At 33.1% G+C, this 20,406-nt stretch overlaps 1 protein-coding gene across 5 annotated transcripts in view; it reads left to right on the plus strand.

The window, feature by feature from the left end:
- The window catches only part of NCAM2 (neural cell adhesion molecule 2), a 562,762-nt gene that overhangs the window by 283,540 nt on the left and 258,816 nt on the right, over window positions 1–20,406 (plus strand). For 4 of the 5 annotated variants that reach the window (XM_030806254.1, XM_030806255.1, XM_030806256.1 and 1 more), the window contains 2 exons: window positions 14,998–15,072; window positions 18,592–18,798. In XM_030806254.1, the coding sequence (XP_030662114.1) occupies window positions 14,998–15,072; window positions 18,592–18,798 (282 nt within the window). Of the gene's footprint in view, window positions 1–3,227; window positions 3,243–14,997; window positions 15,073–18,591; window positions 18,799–20,406 lie in introns of those variants that run through there. The other variant, XM_030806257.1, reaches the window with a different exon arrangement.

Below are 20,406 nucleotides of genomic sequence, written 5' to 3' on the forward strand. Positions count from 1 at the left end.
ATATATATAGTGGAATACTACACAGACATTAAAAAGAATGCAGTCATGTCCTTCACAGTAACATGGAGCTAGAGGCCATTATCCTATGTGAAATAACTCAGAAACAGAAAATCAAATGCCACATATTCTCACTTATAAGTGGGAGCTAAGCAATGGATACAGAGGGATATATAGGTGGACATTGGGGATTTCAAAATGGGGAAAAAGGAGCGGGGGAATGTGTTGAATAATGGCCTATTGAGTACTACTGACTGTGTTCACCATTTGGGTGATGGGCTCAGTAGAAGCCCAAACCTCAGCATTACTCAATTACTCAGGTAACATACCTGCACATGTACCCCTGAATCTATAATAAAAAATTAAAGTATAAAAGATTGTTTTATTATTCATACAACCAGCTCTGTTATCAGATGTAGTGATTGAATGAAAAATATTAATGAATAAGTGAGGGTGTTATTTTGATTTTGAAGCTTATCATAGAACTCACTGATACAGTAATAGTCACCTTTCTTTAGAATCAATCGATTAGAATATATTCAAATGTTTTTGCTTCCTTCTATCTGATATTTAAATAAAATGGTTTGATTTTTAAAATCCTTCCAAAAATATGAGTAAAATAATTTACTTTCCTTTTCTGGGGATGACAGTGGGGAGTAGAGTTGCATCTTTTTATTTGGGAAATTTAGACTTAAACATACTGTTTTTTTACTCATTCAACTAATTCAACTACTGTATTCCTAAATTATTTAAGTAACATTATAGATGTCTGCAATGTTCCAGCCTCTCAGAATGACCATGAGGTTTAATAAATTCAGTAAGACATTGTCTTTTCTCAGCAAAAATTGCATTCTAATTAGAGATATGGCCATATAAACAAATAATTATGAGGCACTATTCACAATAGCAAAGACTTGGAACCAACCCAAATGTCCATCAATGACAGACTGGATTAAGAAAATGTGGCACATATACACCATAGAATACTATGCAGCCATAAAAAATGATGAGTTCATGTCCTTTGTAGGGACATGGATGAAGCTGGAAACCGTCATTCTCAGCAAACTATCGCAGGGACAAAAAACCAAACACCGCATGTTCTGACTCATAGGTGGGAATTGAACAATGAGAACACTTGGACACAGGAGGGGGAACATCACACACCGGGGCCTGTCATGGGGAGGGGGCAGGGGGGGAAGGATAGCATTAGGAGATATACCTAATGTAAATGACGAGTTAATGGGTGCAGCACACCAACATGGCACACGTATACATATGCAACAAACCTGCACATTGTGCACATGTACCCTAGAACTTAAAGTATAATAAAAAGTAATAATAATTATGCTACAAATGAGCTGTGGAAGCACACACAGAGAGAGATATATGCAGGTTTGTTGCATAGGTAAACTTGTGTCGTAGGAGTTCGTTGTACAGATTATTTCATCACCCGGGTATTAAGCCTAGGTACCCATTAGTTATTTTTCCTAATCCTCTCCCTTCTGCCACCAAGGAGATATCTGATGTGTAAATAGCAACTCACCAGGGGAAGCAGTTGGGAAAAGAGTCATACTTCCATGTGACCGAATTTGAAGCATACTGCACACTTTAATATTTAATTATGTTTATTATCATACTAGTTAGACATAAATAAAGCACTCTTGATACTATTACAATTTTTCTTAGCATTGATTGAGAAACTTGGTGACTCCAAGCATACTTATTACATTATGATAAGCATTGTTTAGTACACAATGTTCTTGAAATATTTACTAAGGAAATAGACTGCTTTCATTTTGCTTTATAAGAATAAAACTTTAAATTTTGCACTGCGTTTCCTATTCCTCACCAGGGTAATAGAGTATTTGAACATTTGAGTATTATTTGCATATAACTTCTACAGCTTGTTGTACAACCTTACCTGGGCTGGAAATCTTAAGCATGTTAGTCAACATCATCAAATGTAGGAAAACTAATTTTGTTTAAGTAATTTCCATTTAAATTTGGATTGTGTAAAGATTTTCACAGTTCATTTGGAAGAAAAAAATTGTAGATACAATTTTGATTGGCAGTCTCCACTCAGTGGTATACAAATATGGAGCAATTTTCTTGTGTGAAACAAACAAAAATTACATACATTTGTCTTTGTGAGCTCTTCTAGAGTTAAGAGGAAGAGTTATTATTACAGCATTTACCATTTATTGATTATTTACTATGTGTCAAACACTGATTTAAATCCTTTATACTAATTCTTAGAAATATAATGGAGCTAGTAATATATTCACAGTTTTATGTAAGAAAGTCCTAAAGACAGAAAGTTTGTTTCTTGCAGTTTATACAGTTAATTGGATATCTCATAGATAGACTCTTGGTTTAATATACCTTCCTGAGATATCATCTGTGTATCTCATGAGGAGGGAAAATGTGCTTATATACGGCTGTGGCTACTGGTGGGACCCTTACATACATGCTCATATTCCGCTCATTGGTTCAGCTGCAGTATTTTTGGCTTTTGTGAATTTCTGACTCTTTGAACTGCTTATTTAGAGAAATTCCTGGTGAATATGTGGTTTGCACGCATGACTCGGTCTGAGTCAAGGGGCCTCCTCATACTGCCACAGCACCATCTCAGTTTTTCTGGTGCTGAGGATTTTTCGGAGTTCAACTCCATGTTCCATCCCCCTCGTGGCTGCTGTGCACCCCAAGGTCAGTCACTTATCTCTCACCGAGGAATTTCTCACAGCAAGTCTAATGACTGAAGCTACATTGTGCTGCATGGAGTATGTTTGGGTTTCGGGACATTGCACCTTCCCACACCACACTGGAGCCAAGAATTACCCAACAACATGACACTGCTTCTCTTTTGAACTTACTGTGCCGTAGTGAATTGTTTTCTTTGCTTCCTCGCAGTGTTTAAGATTGATGCAGGATCACCGTCTTGGGAATCGCCTCACGCTGTTTTTTCTCTCTCAAACACATGCATTCACATTCACACACACACATAGCCCCACAAAATTGTGAGCTCCAATTTCATTATATCAGCCTTTCTCTCAATATGTGGAAAACCTCTCACTGTTATTTTATCTCAAATTGGGAAGCCATTGTACACAAGAATATATCTGATATCCCCATAATTCTTATCTCTCTTCTGATTCACTTTGCTTCACAGAAGGGATGGACTGTTTGTGGCCTCCTCCAACCTGGAAAGAATCCCCCAAGCTTAGCTTTTTCTTCATTCTGAGAAGGTACCGAATTTGCCCCTTCACTTAAATTCTTTAGCAGCATCAACAAAATAGCACCAAGTATTTTGGAAATCGAAAGTTGATTCAGGCTAGGAGTTACAGTCCAAGCACAGGTGCACTTAAATCTGACTAATCTAACTATGGATCCTTCAGAAACAGATAAACCTGAACCCTGTCCCCACATGTAACCTGAGATTATTAGACGAGAGATCCTGGAGACATCTTCAGGCTAGAATCATCCAAGATTCTGCGATGCCTGAAATACTTTCACTGAAAAAACGTAAACAAAAGATTGTTTCTGTATTTAGCCACTCCAATTTATTTGCCATTTTAAAATTTATCTGTCGTCCTTTCCCTATCTTTATGAATACTTTGGAGTACATTCTTTGTAAACTGTGTTTTCTTTGTATAATACTTAATCTTGGTACTAAACATAAATGTCCCTGGGTATAATATAAAGAGCTCCTACAACTGATTGGAGGCCTGAGAAACAGAATTGCTGTTTACTACTTAAAACATTTAAATGGTTGATTTTATGGAAAGTGGGAGTTTTTCAGCCTGGTGAAATATTTTTCCTATGGCTACATCACAGCAAACTTCATCAGCAGTTCAAACACATCTCCTCAGTGAGTCCATGCACGGCTTTTGAATGAACCAATTAAGTAATGAGTAAATTGTTAGATATTTCTTTGATTATAGATGTCGATTTTATTTGGGTAATCACTGTTACCATGTGCTACTGAAAACCTACACATACCTTGTAATATTCTTTCTAAATTGTTTATTTTAAAGAAGGGTATGCCTTTAGAAATATTTTGGAATCTGTAATATAAAGTTCATGTTACAGTAATTTTATGATTGACACTGAATAAAAGAAATTAGTATGTTCTCACGTTAATGATAACATCTTTCATAAGTCTCTCATTTTAGTGCCTCTAATTAAACCATTATTTTTCTAATGTGGAAGAGGGTGTTTTCCTTTTTTTTCTACAGTATTTTGTAGTAGCATTTGCAGTACTCTGATAAGTTTCACATTTTCTGACAATGTACATTAAAGTTTACTATTAGGCAATGTAAGTGTTGATTGTCCAGTAGTATCATATAATTCACGAAAGAAAGGAAGGCAAAACCTTCTGACTGAACCTTTATGTGACAGATATGTTTGATTTCTGATTTGTCAGGCTTATACACAAGGTTTATGCCAACCTTAATCTGGAGAGAGACTACCCACATTGGGGAAGATAAAGCACTTACATAAGCATCTGGAGACCTAGGTATTAGGCACAGTGCAAACCCTCATATAATTTAATTTAGTACTGCATAATATTAGTGGTGATAAAAAAGTCTTACACTATGTTCTATGTTGGCTTCATCAAGGCAGCTAATAACTTACATGTCTAAGTGTTGCCTGTTGAAATAAACTTGGATTGGATGTAGAATTTGCGATTAGCTGACTCTTCAAGATATTTTAGTTTTAATTAAATGTCACTCTCAAAGTAAGTGATGAGTGACCTGTTCCTGGTCTCATAATGTACTCAGGGCCTAATTACCACATAACCACAGATTGGTTGACTCATGGCTCGGACAACATTCCCTAGCCTAATTGGCACTAAGATATATTTCCTACTTTTATTTATATTAAATGATATAAGACAAAAAAGGATTTACTTTAAAACAAAAATATGAGACAGGTGGTCATATTGCTTACTGGTTTTTGAATATTAACGTAATGATTTTACTTTTACTAATAAACTAATTGCTAGGTATTTCTATGCAATAATGTTTATTTAATTATGTTTGGAGTTGTGACTTCTATATTTACTTCTTAAATGTATTGCATGCTATTTAATTCATACAATGCATTTTAGGAAAATAATCATTTCTCTCCATTTTCAAAACAAAAGCATATTCAAAGTAGCATAAGCCTCATTTCATAAATATTTGCTTTTTAGTATGATGTATTTCACTTTAATTTTTTGGTGAGCCCAGGTTTCTACATGCTTGACATTTGGGAGATTTTCAAAACATATTTGATTTTTTTTTTTCAGTTCTGTGGCTTGATGTCTGATGGGCTTGTAATGATTATATAATACATTGCCTGACCATCATGGCCTTCCCTAGTTCATCATCTCTGCACTTTTTAAAACAGATATTCTCATCTTCTCTTTTAGTTCCTTTTTTTTATTTGAACCTTATTTTTCCTTTTTATTCAATTGACCTCTTTTGGACATCAATTAATTTTTCAGTACTGATTATTTAGATGACATTTTTGTACATTTTGTGTTCACATGTGACATGTGTATGTTTGAAATGAAAAACACACACATGCTACTGAATAAAACAAGTCTACTGAGAATGAAATAGATCCAAAATTGCTTTTTATTGGATTCAACTTTTAAACTCAACAAAAATCTAAAAAGAATGTATTTAATTTTTGTTTTATTTTTGCTAAAGTACATATTCATTTATGCACAAATATTTTAGCATGTATTTTCTTCCAGACCTGTGCTGGGTTTATAGACTAAGATTAATAAGGCAAGACATTGTCACCATTTTCCAAGAGCGTATCATCCAGTGGAGAGACAAATGTGTCAATAAAATTTCATATGTGTTAAGTGCTCCTAGAGAATAGTACAGAAACTAAAAACAAACAGCCTTTTTCAGTTTTAGATTAATTTTAACTTAAATAGCACTAAATTATTTTGTATAGGATAATATCATGCCTTTAAATTTTCTTTTTTTCTGCATATTAAAATTATGTAATGCTTATCAAGCTATTTCTGTGCAGTGTGTTATATGCTCTAAGAAAAAGTATTACAGAATTTTAGAAGACAATGAAAGGCTATTTGGAGTACTATTTAGAAGACAATGTGGCTATTTGGAGTACTCATGTATAACTGATAGGAATATTCATAGTTGAGAAAAAGGAAAGATTTCTAATAAATAAGGAACAAAATGTGAAAAGAAATAGAGTAATAAAAAAGTAGGGCCTTTAGCAAAATTTCCTGATAGTTTACTATTTTTTGTTTGTGTTATTTTGATTTGGTTAGAAATAAGTTCTAGTCATTGAGAACACTTGGACACAGGAAGGGGAACATCACACACCGGGACCTGTCATGGGGTGGGGGGAGTGGGGAGGGACAGCATTAGGAGATATACCTAATATAAATGACGAGTTAATGGGTGCAGCACACCAACATGGTGCATGTATACATATGTAACAAACCTGCATGTTGTGCACATGTACCCTAGAACTTAAAGTATAATTAAAAAAAAAGAAATAAGTTCTAGTAAGGTCAGGTGATGTCCAGATTGTTAAAAAGCTTAAATGGTAAAGTGTGAAGGAGTTTGGATTTTATTTATATACAGTGGGAAGTATATTTGTTCTAGAGATTGTAGACATATTAGACTGCCATAGTCCAAATCAATGCTGATCACATTTTAATGTGTGCTGAAATCAACTTAAATCATACATTGTGATTACTCTGAAATGGCACCTGAGATCTGTACTATAAAGCAGCTCCTAATTGAGGTCACTAGTATTGGACTGGTAACCACTTACTGAGTAGCAATGGTTAGCATCTGGAAGTTAATTACTTAAATATGAGACTCCTTGGCCCTACACCAAATATACTGAATCAGAATTTCCAGGGATGAGACCAAAACTAAATTTAAAAACTACACACATATACCAGAAAAAAACATGCACACACACACACACACACACACACACACTTCCTCAGATGTTTCTGATAAATTCAATGCCTGACCTGACTCAATTTTGCAGAATATTCACTAGACCAGCCTAGCAATGGGGAGACTAAAACTAAGCAAGAATGAAGAGAGACATATTTAAGGGACATTTAAAAAAAGAATGAGTTGGATATTTTGAGTATTTATATTTGAGAAAAGGAGATATAATCTTATACATTTCTCAGTTATCTGGCAAATAGGCTCAGTGGATAACAATTACATCACTGCAGATGAGGATTACGGAGTAAGGTAAGACAGAAAGAGAATGCTCTTGAGTTTTGATATGCCAAATTTGAGACATGTAAATTTTTCAAAGTAATACGGTATTTAATGTATTAGCAAATATGTTTCCAGACTCCAAAATGATAATAGGGATATGCATTCACACACACACACACACACACACACACACACACACACACACACTAGGGACATGCATTCACACACATACACACACACACACAATCTGTAATTAAAATACAGAAAAGGGAATAAAGGGATAAGGAGATGGTGCTCATATAGAAGCTGAGTCTCAAGTGCTTGAGAAGGACCAAACAAATGGCTGGATTCAAATCTGGTTTCACCGTATATTTGCTGAGTGGCCAGTAGCAATGACACAATCCTTTGCCTCAGCCTTCTCATCTCTAAAATAGGAATGAAATATCTACTTTATAGTAGTATCTACTTTATGGAAATGTTTGAGAAATAAATTAGTTATTGTGGGTATGCATAGTAAATATCATATATGTTTGTAGTACAGGAAGATAGATAGAACACCAAGAGAAGAAAATATTTATTGCTAAGAAACAAATACTTAAGGAATACATGGTAGAAGAGATACTATATACTACTATATACTATACTTACTAATATAAGAATAGTCGGGAAAGTGAGCAAACTATAAATATGAAGGTGTCAGGAAACAGGACGGTTAAAGAACAAAGTAGTTGGCAGTATCTCATTCTTAAGTCAAATAAAAATGAAAACTGAAAACTATTATTGGGTTTGAAAATGAGAAGATTATGGTTTATTTTAAGAACACTAAACTTATTAGTAGAATGGAGAGGACAGAATAAAAAATAAAGAAAGAATGGGTACTAGAAAGTTCATTTTTTAAAACAATGTAATGACAAGTAGAATATACCGTATTAATTTGAGAGAGGGTTAGGGAGATTTTTTTAAATATTATTTGGTTATTTTGTTTTATTTTCTCTTTTGGTTTTAAATTTATTATTATTTCTTGTTTAGGATGAAACTTATTAAAGAGTGTGCATAGCTTGACAGGAAAAGTGCTATAGAAAAAGAATCACTAAGAAGTTTAGGCCAGGTGCATTGGCTCATGCCTGTAATCCCAGCACTTTGGGAGGCTGAGGCAGGCAGATCACCTGAGGTGGGAGTTTGAGACCAGCATGACCAACATGGAGAAACCCTGTCTCTACTAAAAATACAAAATTAGCTGGGCGTGGTGGCACACGACTGTAATCCCAGCTACTTGGGAGGTGAGGCAGGAGAATCGCTTGAACCGAGGAAGCTGAGGTTGCGGTGAGCTGAGATTGCACTCCAGCCTGGGCAACAAGAGCGAAACTCCGTCTCAAAAAAAAAAAAAAAAAAAAAAAAAATGTTTAATCAGTTAGCCCTAGAAGGATTCAGATGACCTAGTAGCAGGGGACATGTATTTTCCTAATTTAGGATGAGAAGATCAAAGAGGTTTGAGTACAGATATAAAGAGGTATGCAGGTAAAGAGGAACTACACTAAAATCTTCAACTTTATTTTCTTGTTACAATTAGAAGAAACAATAAAAATAATTTTTAAAAAATATTCATGAGTTCCTAAAATGTTTGACGTTAGAGAAATTCTCTCCTAAGTGATCCAAAATTTCTGAAATTGTTTGAATATTGTAGCATTTTTCAGAATCAAATAACCCACATAGGCTGTTGTAATGCAATGTTATAAAAATCCAATAACAAGGGGAGAATAAATAATGTAAATAATTCTTTTACAGTAGATAACATTTTAAAATGTTTCAATGAGAAAATTGTATTCGTTTGCTATAATCAATAATTTATAAGAACATTTTAAGGAGTAATACTCTGAGATTTTCTATAATTACTAAATAAATATCTTAGTCTTTTAACTGTTAATGTGGAAGCCTAGAAAAATAAAAAAGTGCTTGTTGAAAAATGTTGCAGCTCATTGTCCCAAGATAATCAGTGTCTTAAGTTATCTCCACATGTCTCATGAAATTCTAAGTGAACCAAAGTAGGCTTTGTGTCAGATGGTTAGAAGGCTGGTTCAGTTGTCAGTTTTTAAATCTCTGTAGGTGATAAACTCATTTTAAATGCCACTGCTAAATGTTGTATCAAATAGCAAAGGGCTCTTGGTACCCTGATGGAACTTAGAAATGCTAATATATTCATTATATTTATATTACTATAAATTTTAAAAATCTCTTTTGAATATCTGTTTGCTCTGGATGCTTACTTATAAATATTAATTTAATCTCTGTTATGATAATGATTATCTTTGATATAATGTTACCTATGTTTTATTTTGAGAAATAATCTTTATTTAAAAAGATAAATTTGGACAGGGCGCGGTGGCTCACACCTGTAATCCCAGCACTTTGGGAGTCCGAGGTGGGCGGATCACGAGGTCAGGAGATTGAGACCATCCTGGCTAACACGGTGAAACCCCATCTCTACTAAAAATACAAAAAATTAGCCGGGCATGGTGGCGGGCGCCTGTAGTCCCGGCTACTCCGGAGGCTGAGGCAGGAGAATGGTGTGAACCTGGGAGGCAGAGCTTGCAGTGAGCCGAGATCGCACCACTGCACTCCAGCCTGGGCAACAGAACGAGACTCTGTCATAAAAAAAATAAAAATAAAAATAAATTTAAAAAGAAAAATAAATAAAAAAATAAATTTTCCCCTCCATTAACTGATTATGAGAAATATCCAAAATTCTGTCTCCCTACCTTTCTCGTAGGTAAACACTCATAGTGAAATTCTTTGTCATATCAATAACCCTTGTGTCAACAGAGGTAGAAAATCTTAACATTTTCGACTTTTCTCCTTTATCACTAATGCTTTAACTGATCACAGATGTAACGTACCTTGAATCTTTTGTTACATCTATTCTCTACCTTTTCATATTCTTTGCCACAGGTCAACTCGTATATTTACCACAACATACCCTCTTGTTTTTATCTTCCTTCATTCAATTTGTCAGTAATTTTACCTCACAACCAGTCTTTACTAAATGCCAATTTTATCACGTATGTTTTTATTTATAAGTAATTTTGGACAAAAATTCAAGTCAGTTGTTTGTGATATTCTCCTGAGACTTTTCCAAACTATATTTCTAATACTTCAACAATATTCTAGATGAGATGAACCTTGTATATACTGACCTACTAATTTCCTAAATGTTCCTTGAACACTTCAGCCTTACCCAGTGTGGAAAGTCCTCCTTATTCTTTTCTATCCTTTTATAACAATATCTATGGCATTTTTTATCTTTTTATGTTTTATTGTCCTCTATAAAGTCTTCTTGATCATAAATTTTATAATGGGCAAACTTGATACACCCCATCTTAGTTTATTTTTCATAATTTTATATACCCCATAGTCCTCCCAAATACATCTTAAGCCCTTTGATATTAGAAAGTATTTCTTGCTATTTTTGAGTATGATCGTATTTAGAAGAGGGATTTGCAAAATACATATAGTTAATAAATATTTATGAGTATAGTACATAATTTTTAATTTATCTAACTCTACTTTTAAGATTGTTATTTCATGCACTTCTTTGGGTATTATTCACGGAGAACATATATTCATCATGCATTTACTTTTGAGTCCTTGGGTTTAAAACTTTTCCTTACCTTAAGTAAGAAATTTATGATGATATTTATGGATAGGTATCAGATGTTTCATTCTTGTCCAATTTTCTCCAAACATAACTTTTTGACATTAGGAAACAATTTGGTTTTCTTCTGACTGCCGTAGGTGATAAACTCATCACCTACATTATATTGATTTGGGTCAAAAATCAGCCACTAGGGCAATGATTAAGGCACAACCTCAAATTTTAGTTATGTAGGATTTACTAATATGCCAATGTTTTAATATATATGTATACATCAATTAGAGCAAATCTGGTCTTCGGGAAATATAGTGAAGTAGAGAATTATATTTTCTTTATATATATTAAACATACATAGCAATGAAATATATCATTGTGCCCATTCACCAAAATGTCCGTGAATAATGTGGCTTAATTAATATGTGCATTGGTAATTTGTACTGAATGAAAAATTAACCAGATGTTTAATATAAATGAACTAATTTCATGTTCAATTTTATTTTATTAAAATGAATTAATGTTATTTTTCACATACATCAACAAATCAGTATAAACAGTTTTCAGAACTGTATTTGACTTTTAAAGTTTCTATATCTTTCAAGTTCTTTTTTATAAACCCTTCCTTAGAAAAGCAAATGTACTCCTAAGGTCAGTGGTAGGCATTAAGTAGTAATTCACACACATTTCTTAGATTCTCTGATATCCTTAAATGAAGTCATTCCAAAATTATATGTTGTTAATACAGTCAGTGTTCTATAACTAGCACACAATAAGCTCTTGGTAAGTGTCAATTATTCTGCCATTCATTCATATATTATTAGTTTGGGAGAAATAAAGTTTGATGAATGAACCCTCACTTCCAGAAATTTATATTTAAATAAGTTAGAGAACCAAATAGAATGATCAACAAAGTAAGTTTTATTTGCTTAACGGAAATTCCTACTGATCAAAGATATTGATGTATTTATTGATACCATAGATGGGTCTATCACACACTGTTTTGTAAAGTTCATAATATTTTATGTTCTCTTTGAAGACAGAAAGTAGGAAGCCATGAGGGGTTGTATAGAAAAAGGAGATTAGAACAGACAAAACAGTTTGGGCAAATGCACAATGGTGGGCAAGTGTGAGTCAGCTGGGGAGAGGAGAGAGAATGAATCCTAGGTGATGATAGCTGCAGAAGCATTGGAAATGAGTAATAGCAAATAAACTTGGAAAGGCAAGTTTCCTTCCAATTATAATTTGTATGGTAAGGGACAAATTAAATCCATTTTGGAGATTTTTGAGCAGAAGAGTGAAATTAAACATAGTTTTAGAAATATATGCATGCAGTAGTCTGAGAAATACATTAGAGGGAAAAGAGATTAAAGAAGCAAAAGTGAGAAAAAATATGGCAGATGAAATATATTGGATTAAAATTAATGAGTGCATGTATTTAAAAATAAAAAAATGCATACAAATAGTTTATATTGGCAATGCTTGGAAATTGATTGATGGTGACTAAAAATGGGATAGTGAATAGTGAGCAAATTTTGATGTTAGAGGAATGTGTTTGGTTTGCATATAGAAAATTTGAAATTAAAGTATGCTAGTGTTAACTGCAGGTTGAAGATTGCAAGATTAGATTTTGAGAAAGTACTGTTTTAGGGGAAATAAGATTATATCTTAAAGAAGAAAGTAAAGGGAAGAAAGAAAAGAGAAGACACATAATTATAATTTCCCCACCCTTTTTTTTTTTTTCAAACTTGTAATATATTTTCTGCTTCCTTCCCTTCTATCCATAAACATTCTCAAGCCTTCTCAATTTATAAAATCCATGCCCTACTGCCCAGAATTGTGGATTCCAGTAACCCCATACATCTCTTCAGATTCAAGCTTCTTATAAGGGCAATCTCAAATTTCTTGAGTTCTGCATTTTGGCTCTCTTGACCTCATTCCACTTAAGCTGACTTCAAAAAGAAAGTTAGTTACTTATTTAAAGGAAAAAGTAATCTGAATTTTCACTGGAATTGGCATTAATGCTTTATCTATAAGAAAAGTAGGCAAGGGAGAAAAAGAGAGTACCTAAAATCTATTTTTCCTTTGGCTACTTTTCTTATTCTTTCTGACTTGCACTTTTATTTTTCTTTCTGAAACATTAGATATATTTGAACATTTATTGAGCCTCTATAATATCACAACCACTCTCTGAGTATTGGTAAATTATGAATAAAAATAGGACCCAGGAAAGTCATGGAGACCCTGCCCAAGTTTTCCAGAGAGGTTTCTGGAAAGGAGGAAGGAATTTAACAATTTAAGATGGAGAGTGTGAGGAAACATATTTTAAAGAGCTTAAACAGCATAATTACCAGGATTTTATTTTTTTTTTCCGGTAAATATTTTGTTCCTTCCTCCTGTTCTTGATTACACATTTTATTTCCTTAAATACTTTCAACGTAGTTGTGTTATATTCTTAGTCTAAAAATTATGTTAGTTGAAATCTCATGGGTTTATTTCTCCTATTTGCTGTTTCAACTGACTCCTTGCTTACAGGCCTTATTTCACCATGTGTTGTATAATGTCAGAATATACCCCCAAATTGAAGACAGCTTAATTTATACAATTATTGGCGAATATGGGCCTATGATATGGTTCTTCTGAATGGTTTTTGTGATTGCTTTTGCCACTTAGCTGTGAGCCCTACACGTGAGACTGCTTTTTAGTTTTTCCAGGTTGAAGTTTTCCAAAGAACACGTTTATAATTAAAATCCTAAACATGGGATATGGCAAAACTTCTGGTTTATCTAATGAGAAACATTTTCCCCCTCCCCAGCTTGGGGGAGGCAGGTTTCCTTGTAATCTCCCTTCACCTTTGGGTTGACTGATTTTGTACCCTCCTTTGATGGTAACTCCTATTCCAGTCCAGTGTTATCTGGTGTTCTTTTTTGTTTTTGTTTTCAGAGACAGAGTTTCACTCTTATTGCCAGGCTGGATTGCAGTGGTGCGATCTCGGCTCACTGCAACCTCTGCCTTCTGGTTTCAAGCAATTCTCCTGCCTCAGGTTCCTGAGTAGCTGGGATTACAGGCTTCTGCCACCACACGCAGCTAATTTTTCTATTTTTAGTAGAGACGGGTTTTCACCATGTTTGCCAGGCTGGTCTCAAACTCCTGACCTTGTGATCTTCCCACCCCGGCCTCCCAAAGTGCTGGGATTACAGGCGTGGTCGTTACCTGGCGTGCTATCGCAGCCTGTTGTTCTGGGAAAACTTGGATCATATCTGTGTGTAGTCTGTGTTTACTGAAATAAGCATTTTGGTTACTATGATCAGTAAATTCCCAGTGCAGGTTTGTACTCTAGTTTCAGATCTTCCTTGATTGACCTCTTGCAGCTTTGTCACTTTACCAAAAGCTCAAGTACATGCATTTGAGCACATGGAAGGAGTTTGGAAAGTGGTCATGCTCTCTTTCTACCATATTGTTAGAAATATGTCAATTCATATTAAAATAACACTTTGCTTATCTTCTAAACTTCTAGATATTCAAGTATTTTATTTCAAATTTCACAAAAAAATTATTTAAAATATCAGTCATCTCCTCTCTTTTATTTTATTGTCCTGGGTCCTTCACTTAACTCTTTGATCTTGTGAAAATCAGTGCTGCTTCATCTTACTCTGTGCAGTGCTTTCTTTCCTTTCTATGCCTGCCTTCACAGACATTTTTTAGTAGGTGTCTACATGTAGTTAATTGACGTGTGTGTGTGTGTGTGTGTGTGTGTGTAGTTGTTGTAATGATAATATAGGATTTATACAACTGTTGGGCAAACATCTTTTTTTTAGCTATTGCCCAATGTGGTCGCACATGTAAGACCTAATCTCTGAATATGGAACAGATTTTCTGAGAGTAAATTTGTTCATTTACTTAACAGAATTTCAGACTATCAGCTTGAAGAAGTGCTGTATTTAGTCTGATTGTTAAATGCATAATAAAGTAATATGTATAATAGTAGATCATGTTTTACAAAACTTTAATTTCTCTTTATAGGTAATAAAAAATTGGGGGGAAATAATCAGCACTTGGACCATGTGGTTTAGACATCATGCATTAAAATCTGAGAAATCATGCTTAAAAATCACCATTAATTGTTTCTCAATTTTTTTTCAGCTCTTCTTCAAGTGACGATTTCACTTAGCAAAGTAGAGCTTAGTGTGGGAGAATCTAAATTCTTCACATGTACAGGTACGTATTTCTGTAAATACCTTCAGATAAGGTGGTTTCTGTTAAAATATTAATAAAATATATTGGCTAAATTTAACTAGTTAAAAACTCAGTTCTCTAACAATAACATCTTACGGTTGGTTTTTTGTTTTTGTTTTTGTTTTTGTTGTTTTTGAGACGGAGTCTTGCTCTGTCTCCCAGACTGGAGGGCAGTAGTGTGATCTCGGCTCACTGTAATCTCCCTCTCCTGGGTTCAAGCCGTTCTCCTGCCTCAGCCTCTTCAATAGCTGGGACTACAGGTGCGCACCACCACGCCTGGCTAATTTTTGTCTTTTTGTATTTTTTTAGTAGAGACGGGGTTTCACCACGTTGGCCAGGCTGGTCTCAAACTCCTGACCTCAAGTGATCTGCCCGCCTTGGCCTCCCTAAGTGCTGGGATTACAGGTGTGAGCCATCGTACCTGGCCATCGTTGGGTTTATAATGATTGCAAAAGTGTTAATAACCATAACTTGCATATTAAATTATATTAATTTTGTTTTTGTTAATTTGTTAATTTAGACTGCTAATCTAGATCATTTATTTTGAAAATAACATGCTTGCATTATATCTGATAATAACAAATCAATTTAAATATTTCTCTCTAAACAGTAATATTACGATGAATATAAAGATTATAACTGAACCATTTTTGTAAATATGCAATGAATAAATTTGGTATGGCACACCGCACTATAGTTATACTTGAATGAAGATTAGGCCAAAAATTTATTCTAATATTCATTGAAGAAATAGATAGTTATTTAGTCAGGAAAGCTTTGGCTAGATTTTTACGACAATAGAAAGAATCATATGTCATCATGCCTATGGCATATTTTATGGGCCTCATTCAGTATAATAATAAACATATGGTGTTCTTTCAAAAGAAATTTAAATATTTCAGCATCAAAGTTTAATTAAACATATTATAGAACTGACAAATGAATACATTATTTATTTAGGTTCAATATATTCATTTTTACAAATATAAGTCTTCATATCCAAACAATGATATACCTAATTTTTTAAACCTTAGTGCTAAAATTAGTTATGAGACTATTTTAGAATTGTTTCTAATTTTGATTACACTAAATCAACTTAAAACTGGATTAAAATAGACACTAGAAACATAAAATGCATTATAAAAATTGTCTGGAGAATGACATGATTTATTTAAACCAAGATTCAAATTTATAAATATAGACACAGTTATAACATTTTATAAATCATATTCAGAGCATATATATATAAAATGTCACATTTTATAGGAATATTAATAAAGCCCATGATTCTTTATACATTTTCCTTCTTAAAGGTGTCAATTGATAGTTATGTTAATACAAGTATTTGTATATTGAAATGAAAAAATCAGAGAGTACGGAAGAGATTGATTCAGCATCATACATTATGTCAGCAGAAATTTGACACAAGCATATAGGTCACTGTTTCTAAATCCCATCCATATTTTATTAATATCCTCATAAATTAGAACACACTGAATTGTACCACATAAAGGTAGAATAACAAAATAGTTTAAAAATCAATTTTGAAAATACAATGAAATTGTTGTACTTTTATGTATTTGTATATTACTATGAAATATATTGCACAGACGAAGTGCCTGTATGTATTGCATAGCTCAAATTAAGACATACTTTGAAGTAAATTAAGGCCATTCATTGGTGATGTGTTTTGCTCTTAATAAGAATGTAAACTGAGTAAGCATTTATTTTCTTTTATATAAAGATGTATCACCTAGAGCTTTTCTATAGTACTGGAAGTAGTCTTGTTTATATTAAATATGGTAGTAAAACAAGATTCTAAAAATAAAGATATTGGAAAACCATGCAAGCCAGTCTGCTTGTATGTATTCTTCTACTACAATGCTGACAACCTAGATACGCCTCCAACATTTCCAGGTGCCTTAAAAATAAAAAATCTAAAACTCAACAAAATAAATATCTTAAATTTAAACTAGAAGGATGTTACACCATCAAAGAGCTAAAGAAGTGTCATACAGAAAATTGTTATAACTACATTTAAAAAAATAAAGTTTAATGCTATTTATAAATAATCTGTACAATAGTCCAGCCTTATCAAAATGGAAAATTTTCATAGAAATTATTATTTGTTAGAGATGCCTGAAAGAAAACAATTTTAACAGCTTTATGAAAATCCACAATAAACTGTTAATGAAAATGAAAAGTTCTATTTTATTAAGAATGAAAAGGTCCAAAATATTTATCAGAATATCCTAGTTAACTTACTATATAAAATATTATTTTGTGTTATTCAAATGTAAAGAGATGAATATTTAAATTATTTTTTGTAACTTCTCCATAGATGGAGGAATTAAATAAAACACATCCCTCCCCTTCAAATGCATTGCTCTGTAACAACTATGGTTTTATGATTTGTTTAGAAAAAGCTGAAGGTAACGTAACTGAGATCTATTTAAAATTCACTAAACTTTCTTTCATACTTTTACTCAAGCATGTCTAATTTCTTATAGAAAGGAGGATAATTTGTTTCTAAAACCATTTCTTAGGAAAAATGAGAAGGAATAATTTTCTTCAAAGAGGTCCTGCAGATGTTAGTTGACTTCATGCATTTCCCCACCAATACTTTTGAATTAATAGTGTCTGCTGCTTCCATAAATGATATCTGAAGTAATTAGGTGAAATACATCCTTTTGGTGACTAAAAGCAGACACAGAAATCTTCAGCTTTTACGAAAGGATAATAACCTAGATTCTGAATTGGAAAACTTAAATAAATGTTTACCCTGTAATGATTTGGTTGTAATTACCTAGAAGTGTAAGTATCATTTCAATGCATTGTAATTATCATATGATTAAATAGTTAACAGTTTTAGATTAAAATAATGAAACTGCTTATTTCTCTTGGGAAAAGAGATTAGGACATCATTATAAAAACGGTCATTGGCCTTATCTATTCAAATTTAGCAACTAGGGAAATTAATTTCAAATTTAGTATTATCAAAGGCCAAAGTTTGTTTTGTGAAAGATTTACATTTTTGTAAGCTCGGCATTATCAGAGATTTAAGTGCTATCTCCTGACCCTAGCAAAGACAACTGAGCAGATGAAATCGTATTAGTAATTGTGGTTCTGTTCAGATATTATCTATAAGTGGGTTTTATGTCTGGCTCAGTGGTCAAGGAAGTTTCAGAACTTAAATGTAATAATCCATTGATTACCAAGGGAAAATTTCAACAATCATAGCTTAAATACTGTACAAGAAGTTTGCTGTGAAATTTTTAGGTATTGCTTACTCAAGCATGAATCCTCCATGTTGGATAAACAAAGGTGAACATTTGCACTAACATTTGTGTTTACTTTCAGTTTTGTAAGATTCTCAGATTTCCAGTCTGTGACATAATTTTTTTCTAAATGGTTAATATTATTACATAATAGTAAATGCCAATGTTCAAACAAATATTTTTAACGTATTTTCAAACCTTTATTTTCCATGGCTCTTTGCAGCAATTGGTGAACCTGAAAGTATAGATTGGTATAATCCTCAAGGAGAGAAGATAATTTCAACACAGAGGATAGTAGTGCAAAAGGAAGGTGTTAGGTCACGGTTAACCATCTACAATGCAAATATAGAAGATGCAGGGATATATCGTTGTCAAGCAACAGATGCCAAAGGACAAACACAAGAAGCTACAGTAGTTTTGGAAATTTACCGTAAGTCATGTATTTATATGTTTTAGTTTATTCAATTTCAGTTGCTTATAAATAATTGAAACAAAATAAATTGTTTGATAATAAAACTTAACACTTATTAAGAACTATGTGCTTTGAAAATAAATATCAGTTCATTTATGCTTTACCAGAGTGTATCTTCGAATAGAATAGATAACAGATAATAAGTGGTTATAAACACATATAGGGCATCAATTATATTAAATCATATTAATAAAAATGTTTTCATTTCCTCAAGCCATTAAGAATTCACTGGGCATATAGAGAATAGTGGTTTATTTAGTGGTATGATATTTATTCAGTGTTTTTTTTTCACTGTAAAATAGAAGGCCATGATTAGAATAAACGAAAATGTGTGACAGCACTGAACATTGTAGAATGAGAATCTGGGGAAGGGTCAGTGAATAGGAGTAGTCAGAAAATTGAAACTAATCTAGTAGCCAATAATATTGAGCCAGGATTCTTTACCACTAAGTGTTTTTATTAGCAAAGTTTTCCACATTTGCACTTGATTTTATGTCCTGGGATGGATTTCTTTCTATGTGTTCCTTTCGCCTCCTCATATTTAGGAATCATTAACCTGTTTAGGAACATTGAAATCTGTTGACTCCTGCATTTTAAAGCAAGCTATCCCAATTACTTTTGTGACCTTGAGCAAATTATGTAACCTCTCTCTCTTTAATTTCCTCATATATAAACTGAGGATAATAATGGTACCTATGTGATATATGGAGTTTGAGTACTACCTTAAATTATATTTCATAAAGTACTTACAACAATGCCTTACAATTAATAGGTAGTTAGCATTTCTACCAATGATAAATTATATATATATATATTTGGAATGCAAGCCCTTAAATCATCTCATATCTGTAACTTTGTGTTTTGTTTATTATTCTAGAAATAGGATATGAAAAACAAAGTCAGAACATTCCTACAGTAGGACATCCTGTTTGACGACCAACGCAATTTATGGGCACATTGTTGCTCTTGTGTTTCCTGATTTGGAATTTTTCCCTCCCATTTGATTCTAAGCTTCTGAAGAAATGATATTTTCCTAATTTATGTAACCCCCTACAGTATCTATTTCACAATAGCAAATAATTAAATTGAAATGGTCATTTTATAGATATAGTGTTTGGAAATACTTTTTTTATTTCAAATGATGCAAAAGAAGAATCATGACATTTCATTTGCGAAGGTAGAAAAATTTTTTGCAAGAACAATTCATTACTTCTGTGAGAATTTCTCATCAAGCATAAATATCCATGTTCACTCATTCATTCATTCATTCATTAAAGACACTTATTAGGTGTGTATCTACTATAATTCTGAGTCCCAGCCAGAGACAGACAGACAATAAATAAACTGAAACAAATACACAGATGCTAGCTAAACATGCTATGGAATTCTATGGAAAATAAATTACCTGGGGTAGAGAGATAGGGAACCTTGAAATGGAAAGGAATATTGCTATTTTATACAGGCAGGTTGGATAAGAATCTGAATGAATTGAAGGGGGTGCAAATGCCCTGTGGTGAGGGCATTCCAAACAAACTTGGAATGTTCAGGGAACCTCCAAGAAGACAG

Source organism: Nomascus leucogenys, chromosome 25, assembly GCF_006542625.1.
Source record: "Nomascus leucogenys isolate Asia chromosome 25, Asia_NLE_v1, whole genome shotgun sequence".
NCBI lineage: Eukaryota > Metazoa > Chordata > Mammalia > Primates > Hylobatidae > Nomascus > Nomascus leucogenys.